At 41.4% G+C, this 21,311-nt stretch overlaps 1 protein-coding gene and 1 non-coding gene across 2 annotated transcripts; both read left to right on the forward strand.

Annotated features, from left to right (window-relative positions):
- Positions 1-1,679: 1,679 nt before the first annotated feature.
- On the forward strand, positions 1,680-19,400 carry TFB2M (transcription factor B2, mitochondrial). The gene is made up of 8 exons (XM_049776531.1): positions 1,680-2,068; positions 4,584-4,672; positions 7,267-7,420; positions 7,944-8,092; positions 11,535-11,624; positions 14,056-14,118; positions 16,048-16,205; positions 19,047-19,400. The coding sequence occupies exons 1-8, from the start codon at positions 1,759-1,761 to the stop codon at positions 19,222-19,224; spliced, it is 1,191 nt and encodes a 396-aa protein (XP_049632488.1). The 5' UTR covers positions 1,680-1,758; the 3' UTR covers positions 19,225-19,400.
- On the forward strand, positions 15,375-15,478 carry LOC126015344 (U6 spliceosomal RNA). The gene has a single exon (XR_007498217.1). It is a non-coding gene; the product is annotated as a U6 spliceosomal RNA (small nuclear RNA).
- Positions 19,401-21,311: the final 1,911 nt, after the last annotated feature.

A 21,311-nucleotide genomic window follows, 5' to 3' on the forward strand; every position in this document is an offset into this window, starting at 1 on the left:
TCTAGAATACTGTCAGTAGGAAAACTGTATTCAGTAGTAATTTCTTTAAAAATTAAGACCATAATTGTATGGTGTCTTGACAATGTATTATCAAAAAGGGGCTTACAGGGCTGGAGAGATAAGACAGAGGACACTTACTCTAAAGACGCAATCAGCTGGGGTTCAATTCTTAGCACCTCATATGATCCCTAGAACACCACCGGGAGGGAGTAAGTCCTGAGCACCAAAAGGTGTGGATCAAGATTTCTTTTAAAGGAAAAAGAGGCTTACATGGCTGTCATTTCTTTGTCCATCTGAGATGCATCACCTGAATATAATCCTCAGACTTCTATTGGACAGGTGATACATTCCTTAGAAATCTTTTCCTTGTACATTTAAATGCCAGCCTCAATCACGCTCCTAGTCGAGTAAACAGAAAGGCTTCCACATATTTTAAAACAGAGCGGAGTGGCTAGTTTCCTGCTTGGAAGGGGGCATAGATGCTTTTTCTGAGCACCAAAGCCACTCTCACAGAATCAGGACTTCTAACTTGGCCCAATGGGTAAAAATAAATAAATAAATAAATAAATAAATAAATAAATAAATAAATAAATAAAAGACTTGCCAAATTTTCCATGATAACATCCTATTTTTAGTCTTTGGAATTAAGTCTTTTAAAATTGCTTTCCACAGCCCAATGTGCTCAAACCAAGTTTATACAGGGGAACGAAAGAAGCATCCTGAGTGAGGTCTCAGACCTTTTTAAGCTTTCACCTCTGAAGAGAAAAATAAAAAAGAAAGAAACCCAACCTGTCTTTTTCTGCATCTCAACTTGAAGTCTTTGAGACGCTGCAAATCAGATCTTTTAAAAAAATCAAGGCAAAAACATTGGCCCAGGCAAGGGGAGGAAACAGAAGGGAGAGAGAGAGACACCAGGAGGCTCTAGGACCAGTGGAGAAGTGGGGGGATCTCCAGGTAGGAAGGAAGGAAGCTTCAGAGCACCCAGTGAGCGGGGTTTGGAGAGACGGGCTGGTTTTTTTTTTTTTTTTTTTTTTGGGGGGGGGGGTCAGCTACCTAGTTGAGCTGGACCGCCTGGGAGAGACGCGATCTGAGCTGGGGGTTCGACTCGGGAGCTCGAGAGACACCTCACCATCACCTCACGCCTCAGTGAGGGACAGTGCCCGGGGAGAAGAGAAGAGAAGAGAAGGGGTTCCCTAAAAGCCTTGCTGGCCCCGGCATCCCGCTCTCCAGGGTCTCCTCACCTGGAGCAGCAAGCGAAGGAGAGAGCTGAGGCTACTACCACCGGGCGCCGGGTCTGTTTCCAGCCGATCTCGCTGACATGGCGGCCGACGAGCTGTCACCGAGGATCGCGACGGGTCTGGTCTCCCTCCTCTGATCTCCCTCCCCGGGCTCCGTCGGAGGAGACACCGAGAGCCTCGCCGCCCCGCCTCCCTCGGAGAACCCCTCCCTGCTGGCCCGCGGGCGGCCCGCGCCTGCAGAGCATAGAGCGCAGGCGGCTAGAGAGGACGGTAGAGGGGGGGCGGACAACCATAGAGTACGCGTCCGGACACGGCCCGGAAGGTCCCGTCTGTCCGCGCAGCCGTCTTACTCCCAGACCGGAAACGGAAGCGAGGGAGGAGCCCTCGAAGGAGCCGCCGTGCGCGTGCGCACGCGCAGCTCCTGGAAGGGATGTAGCGCGCGTGGTATCTACCCTGGAAGGAGTCCAGCCGTAGGAGCAAGCGAGTCATTTTGGGTGGGGGGTGGGGGGGACTTGAAAGGATGTGGGCCCCAATGGCGGGACTTCCTCCACCGCGGCTGGCTCTGTCAGTCCTGTCTGGCGCAGGCCGCTTTTGCAGGTTGAGATCCGGAGTGGCGGCTGGTCGCAAAGACGTGCCGGCGTGCCCCGAGCGTGATTCTTGCCATCCGCGTGGAAAGACGACGAGTCCAGATGTAGGAGATTCGTTCCAGTGGATGGGCAAATGCCGCTTCGATTCCAAGCGTTACATCACCTGTCCGAAGTTGGCGAAGACTTTGGGGAAATTAATGCGAGACCCCCAAAAGACTCAGCTGGTAATGGAGAGCAATCCAGGTGAGCCGCCCCGGGTTTGCTTACCCACCCACTGACCAGCCGCCAGGACTGTTTCAGAACCTTCTGCAAGTAGCTGACCTGGGGCATGTGAATGATTACATCAATTATTGCAAAATTGCCATTTTTGTAGCAATTCTTCCGCTGCAAAGTAATTTGCACGCGCCCTGCGGTGACCCCGTCATCTCCCAATATTTATTTGTTGTTGTTGTTGTTGTTGTTGCAAGTTCCCTGTTCCCCTAGCACTTTATGCATTAGTTGTGTCTCCTGTGGTCGCTAGCAAGATTGAGAGCGCAGAGTTTTAGACCTTTTGGCAAATAATGCTATAAAGCACTTTTTTCTAAGATGAGGAATCCAGTCTCTACGTTTGGGAGCCGGATATGGCCCAGTGCAAAGCTCCTGCCTCGCAGACCTAAGGCCAGGAGTTCTTGCACTGGCCCATACTATCCTGTGCTGTGTGGCTCCTTGCGACTGAATGTGTAAACTCTAATCAACTAACCAAAAGGGAAGACGGGGTCATTTTAAATTAATGTAATGAGTAAGTTTGACAATGCCTTAGATGTCTAAAGAGCACCCGGATAGCTTATGAATAAATACCAGGAAGCAACTCCTGGTGTGCATGTTTATTTTCCTTGAGAAGTGGTAGCAAAGCATTGTGATGGAGGTTTTGGATCAGGAGATAGTCCCTCGAATAGGTGCATGCACCCAGCAGGAACCTGACCTGGCTTCAATACCCAGCTCCACATGGTCCCCCAAGCATCCCAGTTACAGATCTGTAAAAATATTAATCAGGGGGGCCTAAGACATAGCACAGCATTAGGGCGATTGTCGTGAACACAACTGATCTAGGACTGATGGTGGTTGGAATCCCGGCATCCCATTTGTGCCCCCCCCACACACACACACACACACACATACCCGTGCCTGCCAGGAGCAATTTCTAAGCGCAGAGCCAGGAATAACCCCTGAGCACTGTCAGGTGTGACCTCCAAACAAACAAAAATAAATAAATAAATAAGAGGGAAGTTACATCAGTTACATCTCTGACAGAAACGCCGGGTTTGGGGGTACTTGCAGAGTTGGAGCAGAGCATTGAACCCCAGCCTGATTTGCCAACAGTAAGTAGAGCCTCAGATCTTCTGAGCAAGATTTGGGGGTCATCTTCATGCCCCCCTCACCAAAAATAAAAGAAAGTGAGGGGTTCTACAATACCTGACAGAAAAAAGATTAAAAACAGATTGCACCATTTAACTGTTGGGATGTCTGAGTGAAGTGACTTTCTAATATTACTTTTTTTTTTTTTTTGGTTTTGGAGTCACACCCGGTGGCACTCAGTGGTTACTCCTGGCTCTGCACTCAAAAATCTCTCCTGGCAGGCACAGGGGACCAAATGGCATGCTGGAATTGAACCACCACCGGCTGTGTCCTGGATAGGCTGCATGCAAAGCAAACACCCTACCGCTGTGCTATCTCTCCAGCCCCCAAATATTACTTTTCTTATAGGAAAATAAGGAGAGTAATAGCTAGTTTAGGGTAATGTAAGAATTATAGTTGAGTAATAGTTATATGGAGATGTAGCTCAGTAACAGAGTGCTCTAGATTCAGCTCCCAAAATTCGAAAATAGAAGATAAAAAGAAAATTCATGAGACTGGAGAGATAGCATGGAGGTAGGGCATTTACCTTTCATGCAGAAGGTCATCGGTTTGAATCCCGGAGTCCCATATGGTCCCCCGTGCCTGCCAGGGGCAATTTCTGAACACGGAGCCAGGAAAAACCCCTGAGCACTGCCGGATGTGACCCGAAATCCACAAAAAAAAAAAAGAAAAAGAAAAAAGAAAATTTATGCCTAATAAAAATTTGTAGAAAGAATTGATGCTGTATTGTTTGGCTTGGTTTGGTTTTGGTTTTTCTCACAACTGGCAATGATCAGGGGTTATTCAAGGCTGTGCATTCAAGTATTAATCCTTTCTGGCACTGGGGACCACAAGGGATGCCAGGGATTAAACTATGGATGGTTGCTTGCAAGGCAAACGCCCTACCCATTGTAATATTGGTCTGGCTCCCTGATTATAGTTTCTCCAATTTTTTTTGTTTGTTTGTTTTTTGTTTTTGGGTCACACCCAGTGACACTCAGGGGTTACTCCTGGCTCTTCCCTCAGAAATCACTCCTGGCAGGCTCAGGGGACCATATGGGATGCTGGGATTTGAACCAGGGTCCATCCTGTGTTGACCTCATAAACGGCAAATGCCCTACCTTGTTGCTATTGCTCTGGCCCAGTTTACAGTTTATCTTTTTTTTTTCGTTTGTTTGTTTTTTGGGGCCATACCTGGTAACGCTCAGGGGTTACTCCTGGCTATGTGCTCAGAAGTTGCCCCTGGCTTGGGGGACCATAAGGGACGCCGGGGGATCGAACCTCTGTCCATCCAAGGCTAGCACAGGCAAGGCAGGCACCTTACCTCTGGCGCCACCGCCCGGCCCACAGTTTCTCAATAAACCATTCACTCTTGCTGTTCCAGGTCCTGGATTCCTGACTAAAGAATTACTTGAAAACTACAATCAAGTCATTGCCCTTGAAAGCAACAGCACTTTTATTCCACATTTGAAGGTATAGATTTCATTTCTAAAAGTAATTCATTGTTCTGTTAACTATCTTTGCTTGATTTGGGGAAGTAAAAGTGCATGATTGGTTTTTTTTTTTCCACCCCCTGGGATCCATGATTGGTTTTTAATAGATAAATTTTGTTTTATTTTGGGGCCAACCCAGCAATGCACAGAGGTTACTCTTTGCTCTGCTCTCAGGCATTATCCTTGTCTGTGCTCAGGGGACCATATGTGGTGGTGGGGGTTGATCTCAGGTCAGCTCTGTACAAGGCAAACTATACTATAACTAGTATACTAGTTATACTGTACTATTATTCCAATCTCAAAATAGATAATATTTAAGGGCTCCTTAATGGATCCCCTGTGACTGGAACCCTGTTTTATATGTAAACATATCCATGGGATTATTATGTTACTGATCCTACCCTGATCTTCGATTGTGCCCTACCCTAGGGTGTAACCTGGCATTCTGCTCCCATCCTAGGGTGGTTCCTGATTCTGATGTATAAAAGCAAGGATCTGTGGAAGGCAATTCTGGGGCTGATTCTGGGGCTTTTGGCTTCAGCCCTATCCACGGAATAAAGCTGTTTTCTTCAGAAGCCTGACTGCCTGTTAGCTTTCTACCGCCGCATTCACCTCAGAACCACTGGCTGAACAGGTTAGCAGACGCGTGGTCCAAGCTGGAGGAGAAAGACCTCATACTCCATCCTTCCATCAGTCAACCCCATCAAGGGCTGTACTGCAACAGAACCTAGAATCAATGTTGGTGAAAGAGTGAAAGATTGAACATTCTCTTTTTTTTTTTTAATCCAGGGTCATTGGTGTTGCAATACAGCTCTTAAAGGGGTTAACTGATGGAGGGATGGAGGATGAGGCCTTTCTCCTCCAACATGTCTGTTACCCTGTTCAGCCGCTGGTTCTGAGGCGAATGTGGTGGGTAGAAAGCTAACAGGCAGTCAGGCTTCTGAAGAAAACAGCTTTTATTCCATGGAAGAGGCTGAAGCCAAAAAGCCCCAGAATCAGACCCTTGCTTTTATACATCAGAATCAGGATCCACCCTAGGGTGGGAGCAGAATGCCAGGTCACACCCTAGGGTAGGGCACAATCACAGATCAGGGTAGGATTAGTAACATAATAATCCCATAGAAATGTTTACATACACAACAGTTGGTACTCAGGGGTTACTCCTGGTTGGCTCTGCACTCAGGAATGCTCCTGGTGGGCTCAGTGGAGCCATATGAGTTGCTGGAGATTGGACCCGTGTCTGTACAAGCACCTTACCAACTGTACTATTTCTCTGAGATCTCTTCTCATTCTCTCCTGTAGACTGAGTGATTGAACAAAATGTATAATTGATTTTTCTAGACATATCTCTTCATTCTAAGGCAGGGGTCTCATACTCAATTTACCTGGGGGCCACAGGAGGAAGAGTCGGGGTGAGGCAGGGCCGCATAAGGGATTTCGCTTACTGAATATTCGCAATAAAAAATTTGCATGCCCCGAACGGAACTGCTTGGGGTATGTGAATGTTTAATGCGATTTTTTTCTTACTAATGCAATTTTTATTGCGATTATTCAGTAAGCGAATACTGCGATATTTGAAGGCCGGCCGCGGGCCACAAAATGTACGGAGGGCTGCAAAAGGCCCGTGGGCCACGAGTTTGAGACCCCTGTTCTAAGGGCTGCTTTGTGCTCCTGCTTTTTAAAATGTAATGTTGGGGCCGGGCGGTGGCGCTAATGGTAAGGTGCCTGCCTTGCCTGTGCTAGCCTCGGACGTCCCGTATGGTCCCCCAAGCCAGGGGCGACTTCTGAGCGCATAGCCAGGAGTAACCCCTGAGCATCACCGGGTGTGGCCCAAAAACCAAAAAAAATAAAATGTAATGTTAGCTGTAGGTTAAACTTTTTATAGTATTAAGATATCAGAGGCTGATATCTGATATCAGTGCTGAAAGGAGATAAAGTAACAGCATGATACCCCTTCATTGACAAGAGTGTCACAGTGTCAAAAAGGAAGAGAGAGAGAGAGAGAGAGAGAGAGAGAGAGAGAGAGAGAGAGAGAGAGATGGATTGCAGCTTTCTATCTGACCCCAGATATTGTCTCAGTATCTTTTTTTTGTTGTTTTTTGGACCACACCCATTTGATGCACAGGGGTTACTTCTGGCTAAGCACTCAGAAATTGCTCCTGGCTTGGGGGGACCATATGGGACTCCTGGGGATCGAACCACAGTCACAATCTTTCCTTGGCTAGCGCTTGCAAGGCAGACACCTTACCTCTAGCGCCACCTCACGGGCCGTCAGTATCTTTTAGGTAGTAGCTACACTGCAAGCTTGTTGAAGCCATTAAGACAGAAAGTAAAAAGATAAATGAGAATTTAATGGAGGCTTTTTTAATTTGGGGGATTACTGCTTAGAATTGCTGTATTTTCATTATTTTCCAGGCACTGACTACTTATAAACTTTTAAGCTTGAAGGTGTGTTCGTACTTTGAGATAGTAATCTATCTTATAAAAAATTTTTATTTTTAATTAAATTTCAAATGAATGAAATTTTGTAACATAATTAATTTATACTTCTTTTTTTGTTTGGCTTCTATTTAGTCTCTACAAAAAAAACTGGATGGTAATCTACAAATTGTTCACTGTGACTTCTTTAAATTGGATCCTAAAAATGGTGGAATAGTTAAACCTCCCATTATGATGTCAGAGTCGCTTTTTACAGATTTGGGAATAAAATCAGTTCCTTGGACAGGAGGTAAATTTTAATCAGTAAAGAAAAGTACCTTAAGATTTGTTAGCTTATAGCAACTCTACTATACATTGAAGAGATTGTGTGTAATTTATACTTGAAGGTTGTGGGCAGATGTTCTGAAGTTGAAATATGACATCCACTTCATTCTGTCTGTTTGTTTTGGGGCCATACCTGGTGACGCTCAGGGGTTACTCCTGGTTGTGCGCTCAGAAATTGCTCCTTGCTTGGGGGGCCATATGGGACACTGGGGCATGGAACCACGGTTCAACCTAGGCTAGTGTGCCCAAGGCAGATGCTTCACGCCCTGCAATACCACTCCGGCCCCCATGTCTACTTCATTTTGACAGTAGTCATTAAAGCAGTTCCTAAGGAGGTCCAGGTCCATGTCAGAAAAATGTGAAGTTGAGTTCTCATTGAAATAAAATTGACTTACTATACTTTGGTGTCTTAGTTTGATTCCATAAAATTCAGTCCTAGGTGAAAGGTTGACGATTTATGCAAATACTTTTCCTTATATCTTTCACAGGTATACCTTTAAGAGTCATTGGTATGTTCCCAGTTCGAAATGAAAAGAAGGTACTTTGGAAACTGTTACATGACATGTATTCCTGTGCATCTGTATTTAAATATGGACGAATAGAGCTGAATGTATTCATTAGTGAACAGGAATGCCAGGTAGGTTAACATGTACTTGATTTGAAGGTTTGGGGGGTGCTACTTGTGGTGGTGGAAGAAGTTCTGGGGAAAGTGGTTTATTTTCTGGACAAAGGAGAAAAACTCTTAAAGTAGAGGTATATGTTCAGGTGGTCTGACAGGTCAGAAGTTGCCAGTCAGGTTCACTAAATGAAAACTCAGGAGAGTTTTGAGTACAGAGCCCAGACAGCCCTGAGCACCACTGAGTGTGGCCCCAAAACAAAAATTAACAATGATTATTAGGCTGTTTGGTGTATGTGGAGATTCCATATGAAATATAGGGTGAATATTTCTTTTTCTGCTAGGAAATAAATCACGGAGGTTTTGATAAGAATTGCATGGATCTTGAATAGCTTTGAGTGGTTCTAATATCTACCAGGGGTCCTCAAACTTTTTAAACAGGGGGCCAGTTCACTGTCCCTCAGACCATTGGAGGATCTGACTGTAGTAAAAACAAAACTTATGAACGAATTCTTATGCACACGATATATATCTTATTTTGCAATGAAGAAACAAAACAGATACAAATACAATATGTGGCCCGTGGGCCATAGTTTGAGGACCACTGGATCAATATATTAAGTTTTTGTGGCCTGTCGTATAGTTCGATAGAGAACTTTCCCTAGATGTGTGAGGCCTTGTTTAATCTCTTATTACCATGTTTGTTTGTTTGTTTGTTTTTAATAAAATCTTCCAGAATTTGAATGCAAGATACATATTTTATCATATATTAATTCTCTTTTTCTTTTTTTATTTGTTTTGCTTTTGGGCCACACACTCAGGGTACTCCTGACTCTACGTTCAGAAATTTTTTTCTGCCATGCTTGGAGGGCCATGTGGTATGTTGGAGCTCTAATCCAGGGCAGCTGTGTGCAAGGCAAGCACCCTATCTGCTTTGCTATCACTCCAGCCCTATATTCGCTTTCTTTTTTATTCTTGTTCCACATCCAGCAGTGTTCATCAACTACTCCCAGTTCTCTGCTCAGGAGTTGCTCTTGGCTTTGATTTGGAGTCTGTGGTGCTGAAGAGTAAACCAACCTAGGCCTCCCACATGCAAAGCATGTCTTTAGCCTATTGAATTATCTTTCTTTTTCTTTTTTTTTTAGTTTGGTTTTGGATTTTTGTAGGCCACATCTGGTGGTGTTTGGGCTCACTCATGGTTCTGTGCATAGGAATCATTCCTAATAGGGCTTGGAGAACCATTATGGGGTGCTAGGAATCAAAACCATTTGCCACATGCAAGACAAGCATCCTACCCACTCTACTGTTGTTCTAGCTCCTTTCATTTCTTTCAGCAAGATTTTGTAGTCTGATTTATTCCCAATTCTGAATTAATCTGCATTAATTTCTAAATATATTTTTTAGTTTTCAAAATTTTTACTTTTTAATATAAAAAATAAAATAAATTTGGGGGGATAGGATTTGGGCTACTCTTGGTAGTACTTCAAGCTTACTCTCCACCCCTTCTATAAGGGATTTCTTGCAATGTTCAAAAGATCATTTACTCTGCCTGATATTATACCACTTTAGTTAACTGCATGAAAAGCTTGTTTCTTAACTCCTTTTCTATCTGTCAGCTGATCTTTGTTGATTTTGTATCCTGAAACTGGAATTTAAATATTCTAAGTTTAGGGGTAAAATCTTTAGTGGTGGGTTTTTGTTACTGTTTTTATTTGGGTTTTTTTTTGGGGGGGGTTAGTTTTGTGGGTCATACCCACGATTGCTTAGGGCTACGCCTAACTTTGTGCTCAGAAATTACTCCTGGTTTTGCTCAGGGGATTATGGGGGTGGGATACTGGAGATAGTAGAGATACTAGAGATACCGAGTTAGGTGCATGCAAGACAAGTACCTTGTCTGCTGTTCTTGTTTTTTAGTCCCTAGGATTTCTCAGATTTTAGACTTCTTTTTATTCTGTGAAAATAAATGCCCTCTTGAAGTCCTTCACATTGCCTTTCAAGTTTTTGTTTGTTTTGTCCAGAATACCTGCTAGTCTTTTAACATGCTGTAGTAGGAAAAATGCATGTTTGTTTATTTCAAAAAGCACTGTGGATTAGGGTGGTGGGTCAAGAAAGAAAGGGATAACTTTAGGAAATAAATGATAATTGTCTTTAAGAGGAAGCAGGGCTCTCAGAATCTTTCAGCTTCACTTACTCTATGTGCCCGGAAGCATGGAATTAAAAATTGGAAAGTGCTTTCTCAGGTATCATCTTGCTCCCAGGAAAAGGCTACTTTTACTGTGAATCTTTTTACAAGTGATTTTGTCCATCTTTTGTGAATGTGGGTGTAGTTTTTGGGTCACATCCAGCAGTGCTCAGGGGTTACTTTTGGCTCTATGCTCAAAATTGCTCCTGGCAGACTTGGGGGACTATATGGGATGTCAGGATTTGAACCGCTGTCCTGCATGAAAGGCAAACGCCTTACCTCCATGCTATCTCTCCAGCCCTTGATTTCGTCCATCTAATGCCTTCTCATTACTGATAGAATCTCAGAACGCGTCAGCCTGAGCAATTTTTTTTTTCTTTTTCTGTTTTAGGGCCACATCTAGCAATGCCTCGGGTTACCCCTGGCTTTGGACTCAGAAATTACTCCTACTGGTAGTCGGGACCATATGGGATGCTGGGAGTTTAACCTGGGTTGGCCGCTTGCAAGGCAAGCACTCTATTCGCTATACCATCAAGTCTAAGCAGTTCTTGATTTCATAGCCCTCCTACATTTCCGAACCAATCTCCATAATTTTTATCTTTTTTTTTTTTTTTTTTTTTTTTTGGGCCACACCCGGTGACGCTCAGGGGTTACTCCTGGCTATGCGCTCAGAAGTCGCTCCTGGCTTGGGGGACCATATGGGACGCCGGAGATCGAACCAAGGTCCATCCTAGGCTAGCGCAAGCAAGGCAGGCACCTTACCTCTAGCGCCACCGCCCGGCCCCAATTTCCTTTTTTTTTGTTTTGTTTTGTTTTGTTTTTGGGCCACACTCGGCATTGCTCAGGGATTACTCCTGGCTGTCTGCTCAGAAATAACTCCTGGCAGGCACAGGGGACCATATGGGACACCGGGATTCGAACCAACCACCTTTGGTCCTGGATCGGCTGCTTGCAAGGCAAACGCCGCTGTGCTATCTCTCCGGGCCCAATTTTTATCTTTTAAGTTTTGTCCTTGATGAGATTTTGCTGATAGGTAATATGGTTATAATAAATTCATCTCAGTTACATTGTTTGAAGTTTAAATGATGACATTATTTCAATACAAAAGTTTTATAAACAGACATTTAATCTTTGAAATGAGCGATATCTTGCATTTAGTTTCTATTTAGGTGCCATTAATATGTTCATATTAATATTGAACATTTTGTTTTGACTATAGCTTTTTTATATATATGATATAGTTTTATATATAATGTGTAACTTTAGTTTTCCTTTTAACAGAAAATACTGGCAAATCCCAAATCTGTGCGCTTTTATCAACCACTAAGTGTGCTGTGGCAAGTTGCCTGTGACATTAAGCTTCTGCATTCGGTGAGTAAAATCCCTCCAAATTTCAGGAGATTCTTTCTTTTCTATATCAAGTAAATGAAGAAAAATGCATTTATTGTTTTTCCAGTTCTTGAAAATGATAGAAAAAAAGTAACTGGTTATATTGATTAGTTGGGGTTTGGGGCATCAGAAATAGTCACATTTTCTCTGGTCAAAAAAATATTGAAGCTTTGGGGGAAATAGAAGACATGTTAAAGAATTAAAGGAGAAAGAAAAGACTTTATTTTTGAAATCACCTCTTACAAGATGTAGAAAGAGAGATCAAGTGGTAGAGTGCCTGCCTATATCATGTTTGGGATCGAGTCCAGTTCCTCGCACTGCTGGCAACTCTCAGCATAAATAGTGACCATATCCGCCTTTTCTCCCTTGCCCCAGCACCTGTGTTGATTACCTTCTTTATGTTTTGGTTTTAAATCCACACCTGATGCTAATAAACAGTTATTCCTGGCACTGTACTCAGGGATCACTCCTGACAGGCTTTGGGGACCACATGGGATTTTGGAAATTTAACCATAATTGGTGGCTACAAAGCAAGTACCCACTGTACTTAATATGTCCAGATCACCCACATTTATTTATTCATTCATTTATTTATTTTGTTTTTTTGGGGGGTCACACCTGGCAGCGCTCAGGGGGTACTCCTGGCTCTATGCTCAGAAATCACTCCTGGCAGGCTCAAGGAACCATATGGAATGCCGGGATTCGAACCACCATCCCTCTGCGTGCAGGGCAAAGGCTGTACCTCCATGTTATTTCTCCAGCCCTTCCTTTTTTAAATAATTATCACTCCCTGTTCTGTGCTTTGTTTTCCTATGTAAAGATTATTTTGTAACTTATTTTTTTCACTTAATAGGTACATCTTTCATAATAAACTTTAAATAAAAATGTTTCACCTGACACCATTTTTCTTCATTTTTAATGGCTATTTACTATTTTATTCCCCTTTTTCAATTTATTGCCTTAGAGTTGTCTGATGTAATTTTTCAATTTATGGGGTTGTTTGTTTGTTGTTTTTGTTTTTGGGTCACACCCAGTGGTGTTCAGTGGTTACTCCTGGCTCTGCACTCATAAGTCGCTCCTGGCAGGCTCAGGGGACCATATGGGATGCCAGGAATTGAACCTGGATTCATCCTGGGTTGGTCTCAGGCAAGGCAAACGCCCTATTACTTTGCTATCGCTACGACCGTAATTTTCTAATTTTTTAATGGTCACATAATAATAGGTAAAAGAAAAAGTACAACTAATTTTAATGATATATTTTGTTTACCTATCGCAAATTAAAATACAGTGACGTTGCCAGAGAGTAATACAGGAGTTAAGGCGCTTCCTTTTCACATGGCTGACTCCAGTTGAATTCATATCATTTCATTTAGTCTCCTGAGCATTTGCAAAGAGTTAACCTGAGCATGGAGCCAATGTAAGCCCTGATTATGGACAGTGTGGCCCCAAAACAAAAAAGAAAATACGGTGCCAGATTTTTGGCAACAAAAAATAAAAGACTGGTAATAAGGTAGTCACTCTGTGTGTAATCATTATCACAGTTTTTGTTAATATGCTAGGCATTTGAAATTACTTACATATTTTATATATCTCATTTCAGACTAAAAATCTTCAGTGTGACTTGATGGTTGCCAATTTTTTTTGATGGTTGCTAAATTTAATAGTAGAGAACTAGAGTGAAAGAAAAAGATACTTTATGACACAATTTGCTAATTCTCTTATTTATTTTAGTAGACCGAAGTATATGTTAGTCATATATACATATATGTGTCAGGATTTAGCCCTGAGCACAGTGGGGTATGGTTATGATTCAAAACAAAAAAAATTAAGAATCTATTATTATATTAGATAAGTATACCTCTTTATCTAGATAAGTAGAATTACCAATATTAGGGTAGATCTTGATTCTTAATTTCCCTGAAAAATCAAAAACAAGAGCCAGAGAAATTGTGCTGCGTCCATGAAGAACAGATTCCTTTTCTCGAATTGCATGATGGTTTCACTGCTATGCCAGGAGCAAGCCCCAAGCAGTCCTGGTAGCCTGAGCGATGTGGGGTGTGGCCCTAAAACAAGAAAAATTAAATAGATGGTGCATGTATTGTGATTTAACTACGTACTGCATCCTTTTTTTTTTTAAATCCTTTTAAACCTATGGAATTGGATTTAATATATCATGTTACTTGAGCATATTTTGGCAAGAGTTTTTAACCACTTCTGGCTATGTTCAGAAATCACACCTATACTCAAGTTGTGCTGGGATCAGACCTGGTTTGGCTACCTGCAAGACAAGTGTGCCCTGCTCAGTGTACTACTTCTCTGGTCCTACAAAAGATATATTTTTTAAAGAATAAATTAGGCACTTTGACCAAAGGACTAAAAGAGTGATTTTCTTTTAATTTGATCTTCTTTCAAGGAACCTTACTCTTCATTTGAAATCAGCACCCAGAATGGACAACTGGAAAAGTCAAAGCATACAGTAAGAACAAATTCCTTTTCTACATGCAAAAGATTGTTCACATAGGTCTTTGTTTTTTTTTCATTTTTGACACACACCTTGCTGTGCTATCTTCTGGCTATCTTCTGGCTCTGTGCTCAAGGACCACTTCAAGAGGTACTCAAGGAACCATGTGTGGGATTACATCCTGAATTTACCCTAAATAAAGACCTTCCCTAGCCAGCAACATAAGTCCTCTTTTTTTGGGGGGGGGTAAGGGGGGTTGGATCACACCCAACTACGCTCAGGGGTTACTCCTGGCTCTGCACTCAGAAACCACTCTTGGAAGGCTCGGGGACCATATGGGATGCTGGGATTCAAACCACCATTCTTCAGCATGCAAGGCAAACGCCCTACCTCCATGCTCTCTCTCCAGCTCCATAAGTCCTCTTTTATCCAGCCCTTTTTGTATTTTAGAAGCCTTGGTTGAAGGGCACAGGAGGGAGCAGAAGTCTTTGTATTGGAATAAAATAAGGTGTGACCTAACAATTTCCCCTATTCTGTTTACTGAACACAAAACTATTGAGTTGGGTGAAATGTGAAAGGGGTATATGAAAGAAGACCTATGCTGCTGACTAGGGAAGTTATTTTGGGTAAATGCAGGATGTAATCCTTCACATACTTAGTTCAAACCAAGAGTCAACTGTGTGCAGAGCATGTACCTTAGCTCCTGTACTCTCTTTCTAGCCACCGTCTGTATTTTTGAAATTATCTACTGTTATGTAGTTTTGTTTTTCCACACATCTCCCCAGCGCCACGACACTCCTGTGTGTGTGTTCTGTAATTTTTAAGTATTTTATAAATTCCATTTTTATAAATTTGGAAGAAAATATATTTCTCTGTTTAGACAAAGGCATAGTAACTCACAGAAAACATAGGCTCTGCCACCTCCTTATATTTCCTTTGAAATAAAAATCTATCACAATTTTGGAAAATATTTTACCATTTTCTAATTTGATACATCAAAAAATAAAATTTTATGCCACATTAATAGACTAAAATGTGTTATTCTACATTTTATTATTGCTAATCCTTCCCAAATATAAAGGCTATTCTTCCTATTCTTAATTTTACTTAATTTTTAAATTAAGATTCTTAATTTTATATAAAACTATTTAAAATAGACTATAAAAATTGGACATGTAGCAGCATAGTTTTTTGTCCATATATATATATATATATATATATACATTTTTTTTTTTTACTCAATTGTTTTTATTCTTAGAATCTAGTTTTGTGTGCTCTCTTGGGCAGCACATATACTAAAATTGAAAAGATGCAGAGATTAGCATGGCCCCTGCACAGGGATGACATGCAAATTCATGAAGCTTTCCATAATTAAAAAAAAAAAAGAATTTAGTTTTGTGCCTCAATGTTTAGTTTCATGTTTGGAGGTTGATGTGTCACCTGCTTATTACATTAATAATCTGTTTCTCTTTCATCATTGCTGGCAAGACACAAACTGGATCAGAAAATGGATTTATTTTACCCCTTACCCCTCTGTCTCTCTTCCCTCTGCCCCCCCTCACCTCTTGCAGTCCTGGGAGGTATTTGATATGACTCAGATGGGTGCTATGTATTACTGATCCCTTGGGTTTACCTTGCAACTGAGGAACACAGAGCTGGGGGCCTCAACATCTTTTATAGCAAACATTAAGCAAGCCACCTTTTTCTGCTGGATGGAGATGCTGCATCCTTCAAGTTGACTCACTGCTAACAACACTACAACATTACAAAACAGCCCAGGTAGAGTGGTTAGAGCCTTGCATTCTTGGTGCATCTGTCACCACCTCACCAGGGATAGTCTAGGACTATGGCAATTGCCACTTCTAGCACGTGTCTTGATGAGTAAGTAGACAGTGTCTTGACAGTCTCTTATGACTAACACAATTTATTTTCCCTTCTTTCCAGGAATCATTAAATCGAGAACAAAGGATGTGTTTTATCCAGATGACTCCCCGTAAAGATTTATTTTCAGAAAGCTTAACACCTATTAACTATGACATTTTTTTTCACATGATAAAGCAGTGTTTTGTAAAGCGCAATGCCAAGCTAAAAGACCATTTGCCGTAAGTAAAGAAAGAAAATAGACATAGGCACTAGTAATGTAATTCAGTGTAGAGCACTTTCTCCCTGGTGTGTGTGAAGGCATGGATCTGACAAAAATATTTATTTATTTATCGAAACTGCCAGAGAATAGATCTGATTGAATGGGTCTGAAGTAGGTGTACCATGAAGATTAAGGAAAGCCAGACACATGGGCCGCAGTGATAACACAGCAGGTAGGGCATTTGCCTTGCACGTGGCTGACCTGGGTTCCATCCCCCAAGCCTGCAAGGATTCATTCCTGAGCACAGAGCCAGGAGTGACCCCTGAGCACTTCTGAGTGTGGCCAAAAAAAAAACAAAACAAAAGCACATACACAAAATAAAAGACAAACAAGAGAGAAAAGCATGAGGTTGGGGGGCTCACTGCCTTGTAGATTGAGGTACCCAATTCTCTGTCACATTCCATATTTATTATCTTCAATCAATCAATCAATGATCCTAGGAAGAATCACAGTAATTGTATACAAATATTTGCTTATCTATATTAGCCTACACAGACTGAGCTAATACCTGTTACCAAAGTCAACAGAAACTATTGAAACTGATGGAGCAAGGGGCTATGGGACTGAAAGTCTCCAAAGTGAATTAACCTCTAAGGAATCTTCTCTGGGACAGTGATAAGAGCAGTTACAGATTTCCCACCAAGAGCATTTTTCCCTTCGTGATGCCAATTTTCCAGGAAGTAAAGGTCCCGTTATCCACTCTACCCGGCCATTCTCCTCAGTACAACTTCTCTTTTTAACTAAGTATGTCATATTTATTTCATAAGTATATGCATATCTGACACAAAGCAAGTATAAAAGGAGCAGTTTAATTTGATTATTTTTATGTTAGAGACCTTTTATTTATATTTTCTGTGTTGGGGGACCTTGGGGTTTTGAAATCAAAACAAGCCTCCTATGTGCAGAGTATGTATTTAGTCCATTGGTAATGCTCCAGCCTCTAAATCTTGTATATCTTTTTTTTTTTTAACTTTAATCATTGGTTGATTGGTTTTGGGGCCACACCCAGCAGCGCTCAGAAGCCACTCCTGGCTCTGCACTCAAATAGCCCCTAGTAGGCTGGGTGACCATATGGGGATGCCAGGAATGCAATAGTCCCTCCCAGATCAGCCGCATGCAAGGCAAATTCCCTACTGCTGTGCTATCTCTCTGGCCCTGTATATCTTGATTATAGACAGAGGTGTCATGCTTTCATTCATATTTCTTCAAAATACTTTATCTTCTGTGGTACACATTTTAAGAAAAGCATTCTCAAAATTGATTTCCTATGTTTGTTTCCTTCTATAAAAAACATAACCAGGGGCCGGGCGGTGGCGCTAAAGGTAAGGTGCCTGCCTTGCCTGCGCTAGCCTTGGACGGACCGCGGTTCGATCCCCCGGTGTCCCATATGGTCCCCCAAGCCAGGAGCAACTTCTGAGCACATAGCCAGGAGTAACCCCTGAGCGTTACCGGGTGTGGCCCAAAAACAAAACAAAACAAAAAAAAAACATAACCAGTTAGCAACAAGTATTTTTTTTTTTTTTTTTGTTGGTTTTTGGGTCACACCCGGCATTGCTCAGGGGTTACTCCTGGCTGTCTGCTCAGAAATAGCTCCTGGCAGGCACGGGGGACCATATGGGACACCGGGATTTGAACCAACCACCTTTTGGTCCTGGATCGGCTGCTTGCAAGGCAAACGCCGCTGTGCTATCTCTCCGGGCCCCAGCAACAAGTATTTTATAGTACTTTTTCTTTATTAAACCTTATTAAAATACACAGTGAAAATAAGTATTAGTGGTATAAGGTCCACTGTCCACCACATTTCCTGCCTTTTCCAGTTTCTATTAGTGCTGTTTTTTTGGGAGGGGGTCACACCCACTGCTGCCAGGGCTGACTGCTGGCTCTGTGTTCAGGGATCCCTCCTGGTGATTATAGTGGGTGCCAGGATTAGACCTGGGTCAACTGCATGCAATGCAAGTGCCCTGCCCACTTTACTATCCTTTTGGCCACCTGAACCAAGATATTTCTACCTAAAATTCTAAATAGTTTATAATATTTTTAAAACATATTAACTTTTATAGATTGATTTAGATAAAATTTATGGGAATTAGCTGTTCCTGCTTTCATAAATATACATTTTTCACTAAGACTAATCAAAATTATACATTAAACTTCATAATCCTTAGGCCATAGTCAATCATAATATTGCCAGAGGATGGGCAAAATATTAAAAGAATCACTTTACTCATTTGGTATATAACTATAAGTATGAATAAGCTATTAGTTTTAGCTTTGGTTTATTTGGTTGGTTTTGGGGCCACAGCTCATGGTGCTCAGGGGCCACTTCCAACTTAGTGCTCAGGAGTTGCTCTGGGCCTTCAGCAACCATTGCTGCTGTGGATTGAACCTGAGACTCTTGTTTGCAAAGCTCCTCTTTAAAGTCCCTCTTTAAATCATCTCCCGGGCCTAAGTGAACAGCTGATTGAACGATGTTTATGAAGCAATGATGCACTTTGGCCATGATAATCATCTGTGAGTGGCTCACATACAGGAACAGAAGTGACTCCTGAGCACAGAACCAGGAGTAAGCCCTGCCTCTTGAGGTATAGGCCCTTCCCTCCCCTAAAAAATCTGCTTTGGTTACAAATAAGCTGTGAAACTTTAGAAATAAATGTAATTAAGCTTATACAGTATACTTAAGCTCTTAAACTGAACGAGGTTAATTATATATGACAAGGTCTTTTAAATTGGATTGAAATGCTATATATAAATAGCAGCAGTTGTTATAAAAATAAACAAATACACTTTGTTTCTTTTACAGTTCCTTAAGTCCAGTTGATTCAGTGGATATAATGAAGCATGCAAATATTTCTGAGAAGTCAAAAATAATAAATATGTACCCTCAAGACTTTAAAAAACTTTTTGAAGCTATAGAATGTTCCAAAGATTATACATACAAATGGCTCTATGATGATTTTATGGAAGAAGTAATCTTATAAGGAGATGCACTGCTAAGAGCAAGAGCCATTTATTTATCTGGAAATTAGAAGATCTAAACTTACAAAGCTCACGTTCCTTCAACAGAAGATGGTGTTCATGTAATGCTGTTCATTACAAAGACCAATCAAGTGGATCATTTCTTTTGAAGTTAGTACCATAAGGATATTGGCTAAAACAGTAGCTGTTATTTATTCCCATTGGAATACAATGAAAACTTCGGTTAATTGAGGATTTGATCAGGTTGAATTTGTTTTAAATTCCTAATCGTGGGATGTTAACAGATGAAGTTTAGTTTTTAAAGTTCTTTGAACCAGGGGCCGAAGAGAGAGCATGGAGGTAGGGCATATGCCTTTCATGCAGAAGGACGATGGTTTGAATCCCAGCATCCCATATGGTCCCCTGAGCCTGCCAGGAGCGATTTCTGAGCGTAGAGCCAGGAGTAACCCCTGAGCGCTGTTGGGTGTGACCCAAAAAATAAATTAAATAAATAAATATAATTCTTTGAAACAAACCTCTTACATTGTATTAGTCACTTTTACTCGGTTTTTGCATTCTCCTTACATCGAGGGCAAGAGGTTTATTATATTTATTAGCTTAGAAAGTAAATTAACCTGGGCCCGGAGAGATAGCACAGCGGTGTTTGCCTTGCAAGCAGCCGATCCAGGACCAAAGGTAGTTGGTTCGAATCCCGGTGTCCCACATGGTCCCCCGTGCCTGCCAGGAGCTATTTCTGAGTACACAGCCAGGAGTAACCCCTGAGCGCCGCTGGGTGTGACCCAAAAACCAAAAAAAAAAAAAAAAGAAAGAAAGTAAATTAACCTACAGTGGTGTGTTTGCTTTTCAGTTTGTTGAAATGTATTATGAAATACTTTATAGTGGAATTATTTAATTTTGACATTTTAAGAAGTTTCTAGAAATTTCTATTTTTCTAAAAATTAAAATATTTGCACAATATTTTGGGATTTATTTTTTTGCCTAAACATTTAATGAAACATTAAGTGGTCCCTAAATTATTCAGTTTAAATTGAGTCTTTAAATTATGTAAATCCATATGCTTTTGGTAAGTAAATTTGACTTACTGTAAAGCTGTTTTTCTTTGTTTGACCACAAATGTTCGTCTGAAAGTAGACTTTTAATAAATCTAAATGGAATTAAGAATATTAGATTCATGAAGAATTACTATACTTAACTGGAGACAGACATATCTACTTAGTTAAATTTGCTTATTTCAAAATACCCAAGAAACTTTTCAGTAACTTTGTAAACTATTATTTAACAAACTAGTTCTTCCTAGCATTCCTACTATTGTGATTGGTTTGCAGTCAGACTAGAAAGTCTCCATGTTCCTTCCATACAATTCCATTTAGTCTGCCAAATCTTCATAAAGTCAGTTTTTCTTCTCATGGTTTTCTTCCAAATTCTGTGCCTAATTTCCTTTTTCCCATGAAGTTTCTTTGCTATCTATTTCACCATCACTTCCTGCTCTCTTGAGCAGCCATTGAAATTGGGCAGAGTCAAGAGTAGCTTCTTCAAACTACTGGGGTGACCCCAAAACAAAAAAACATAGATTAAAGTTAAAAAGGATGTAAGGGTTTTCTGGGGTAGGGCTCAGGTGTTTTGGGTCAAACCTGACAGTGCTCAGAAGCTACTCTTGGCTCTGTACTCAAGAGACTGTAGCTATGCAAGGGATCTAATTAGGGTTAGCAACAGGCAAGACAAGAGCCTTAACACCTATACTATCTCTCTGATCCCTAATTAATCAAGCTTAATAAGTGAAGGTAGCATTCGTGGTACCAGCAAAGCACTACAAAAAGTTGGAATTAAAGTTAGCATTCTTTTTACATAGTAAAAACCACAAGAGATAGTTAGCAAATCTTTGGAGAGGTCAAATAACTGAAAAAGGATTGGAGAGATAGTACAGGGATTAAAAGACTTGCCTTGAGAATGGTTGAGAGGAAAAAAAGTTATTTGGGGGTTTTATTGTGGGAATTTGGGTACATACCCAGCTCACAAGTTCCTTGCTGCTCAGTGCTCAGCATATGTTCCTGGGTGAATTGGGATGCTAGGGATTGAACCTAGGAATACT

Source organism: Suncus etruscus, chromosome 7 (genome assembly GCF_024139225.1).
Source record: "Suncus etruscus isolate mSunEtr1 chromosome 7, mSunEtr1.pri.cur, whole genome shotgun sequence".
NCBI lineage: Eukaryota > Metazoa > Chordata > Mammalia > Eulipotyphla > Soricidae > Suncus > Suncus etruscus.

Excerpts from the sequence above, each read along its gene's own strand:
- TFB2M (XM_049776531.1), top strand. The coding sequence starts at position 1,759 with ATGTGGGCCCCAATGGCGGGACTTCCTCCACCGCGGCTGGCTCTGTCA. Across the intron at positions 2,069-4,583 it reads GGTAATGGAGAGCAATCCAG|GTCCTGGATTCCTGACTAAA; the intron begins GTGAGCCGCCCC and ends TTGCTGTTCCAG. Across the intron at positions 8,093-11,534 it reads TTAGTGAACAGGAATGCCAG|AAAATACTGGCAAATCCCAA; the intron begins GTAGGTTAACAT and ends TCCTTTTAACAG.